This window comes from Papilio polytes, unplaced genomic scaffold (assembly GCF_000836215.1).
Source record: "Papilio polytes unplaced genomic scaffold, Ppol_1.0 DF823177.1, whole genome shotgun sequence".
Classification (NCBI taxonomy): Eukaryota; Metazoa; Arthropoda; class Insecta; order Lepidoptera; family Papilionidae; genus Papilio; species Papilio polytes.
This window is the reverse complement of record NW_013526027.1, coordinates 185,732-186,974: the sequence shown is the minus strand read 5'-3', so window position 1 is coordinate 186,974 and position 1,243 is coordinate 185,732. Positions and strand designations below refer to the sequence as shown.

The 1,243-nt window shown below is 39.5% G+C and overlaps 1 protein-coding gene across 1 annotated transcript in view; it reads right to left on the bottom strand.

The window, feature by feature from the left end:
- LOC106105062 (Bloom syndrome protein homolog) overlaps positions 1-1,243 on the bottom strand; it is an 11,604-nt gene that overhangs the window by 270 nt on the left and 10,091 nt on the right. Inside the window, exons 14-15 of the mRNA XM_013285287.1 lie at positions 677-938; positions 123-257 (exon numbers count right to left, since the gene is read on the bottom strand). Of these exons, the coding sequence (XP_013140741.1) occupies positions 123-257; positions 677-938 (397 nt within the window). The remainder of the gene's footprint in view (positions 1-122; positions 258-676; positions 939-1,243) is intronic.

The window sequence follows — 1,243 nt, the reverse complement described above, 5'->3', positions numbered from 1 at the left end:
GTTATGTTTTGTTGTGTGATTGTGTAATTTCTTGTTGTGTCGTTGTTCTGTTGTATAGTTGTGTTTCTTTGTGTAATTATGCATTATTGTGTAGTCGTGTTATTGTGTAATTGTGTACTGACTTGTCAACGTTAGGTCCTAGCTGCAGGTATGCGGTGGCGATGTCATTGTTGACCACCAGGCGCTCGGCCAGCGCGCCGCGCACCACCAGCTGGCGCAGCAGCCGCTGTACCGCGCCGCGCTCCCACGATTTACATCTTTGTGCATACATCACGTTGGAAATATACAGTTTATAGACACAAATATATGGTTAAAACACTTAAAAATGCTTAATAATACTTTGAACTAACTAACTAATTAAAAATAATTATCATCTAACTTTTGCCCGCGATTTTAACTGCGTGCTATTAAAGCTAGTCTATACTAATATTATAAGAGGACAGATTTATATTTTTGGTATTATGCATGTATTGGAATAACTCAAAAACTAATTCCTTCGTCTTCGTTATCGCTGAGTAACATCGTGAAGTTTTTCAATTTCACGAGGACAAAGTCAAGAGGGAAAGCTCGTTTCAAATAAACAAAAAAACAATAGAATGAAACACCTATATATATTAAGACGCAAGTGTGGTTGTAGTGTAGTGTAATAGTTGTAGTGTATTAGTGTATTCCTGACCTGCCGTGTAATGGAGTATTACGCAGTTCGGCGAGCCGCTGCTGGTTGGAGCCGCGCAGCACGTCGGCCAGCTGCAGCAGCGTGAACGACGTCCTGCCGCTGTTCAGCTGCCGCACGCTCCGCACTATCAGCTTGCACTCCTCCGTCACGTCCACGGGCTGCCAAAATGATGTCATCACACAACGAAACATAGTACAGACTGCATAACACATAGTACAGACTGCACAAAACATAGTATAGACTGCACAAAACATAATATAGACTGCATAAAACAGTATAGACTGTACAAAACATAATACAGACTGCACAAAACTGAGTATAAATTACACAACAGAGTAACAATTGTACGTAAACTTTGAGTGTAACTACACAAAACATTGTATATACTACACCGTGTAGTGCAAATAACAAAACATAGTACATTCCACTAAATAGTGATAGCACCAAACATACATCTAATTAATATTATAAATGCGAAAATTTAGATGGATGGATGGATGTTTGTTAGAGTTTGTAGCCTAAACTGCTGAATGCATCTCGATTAAATTGGCATAGTTGTAGAGGACA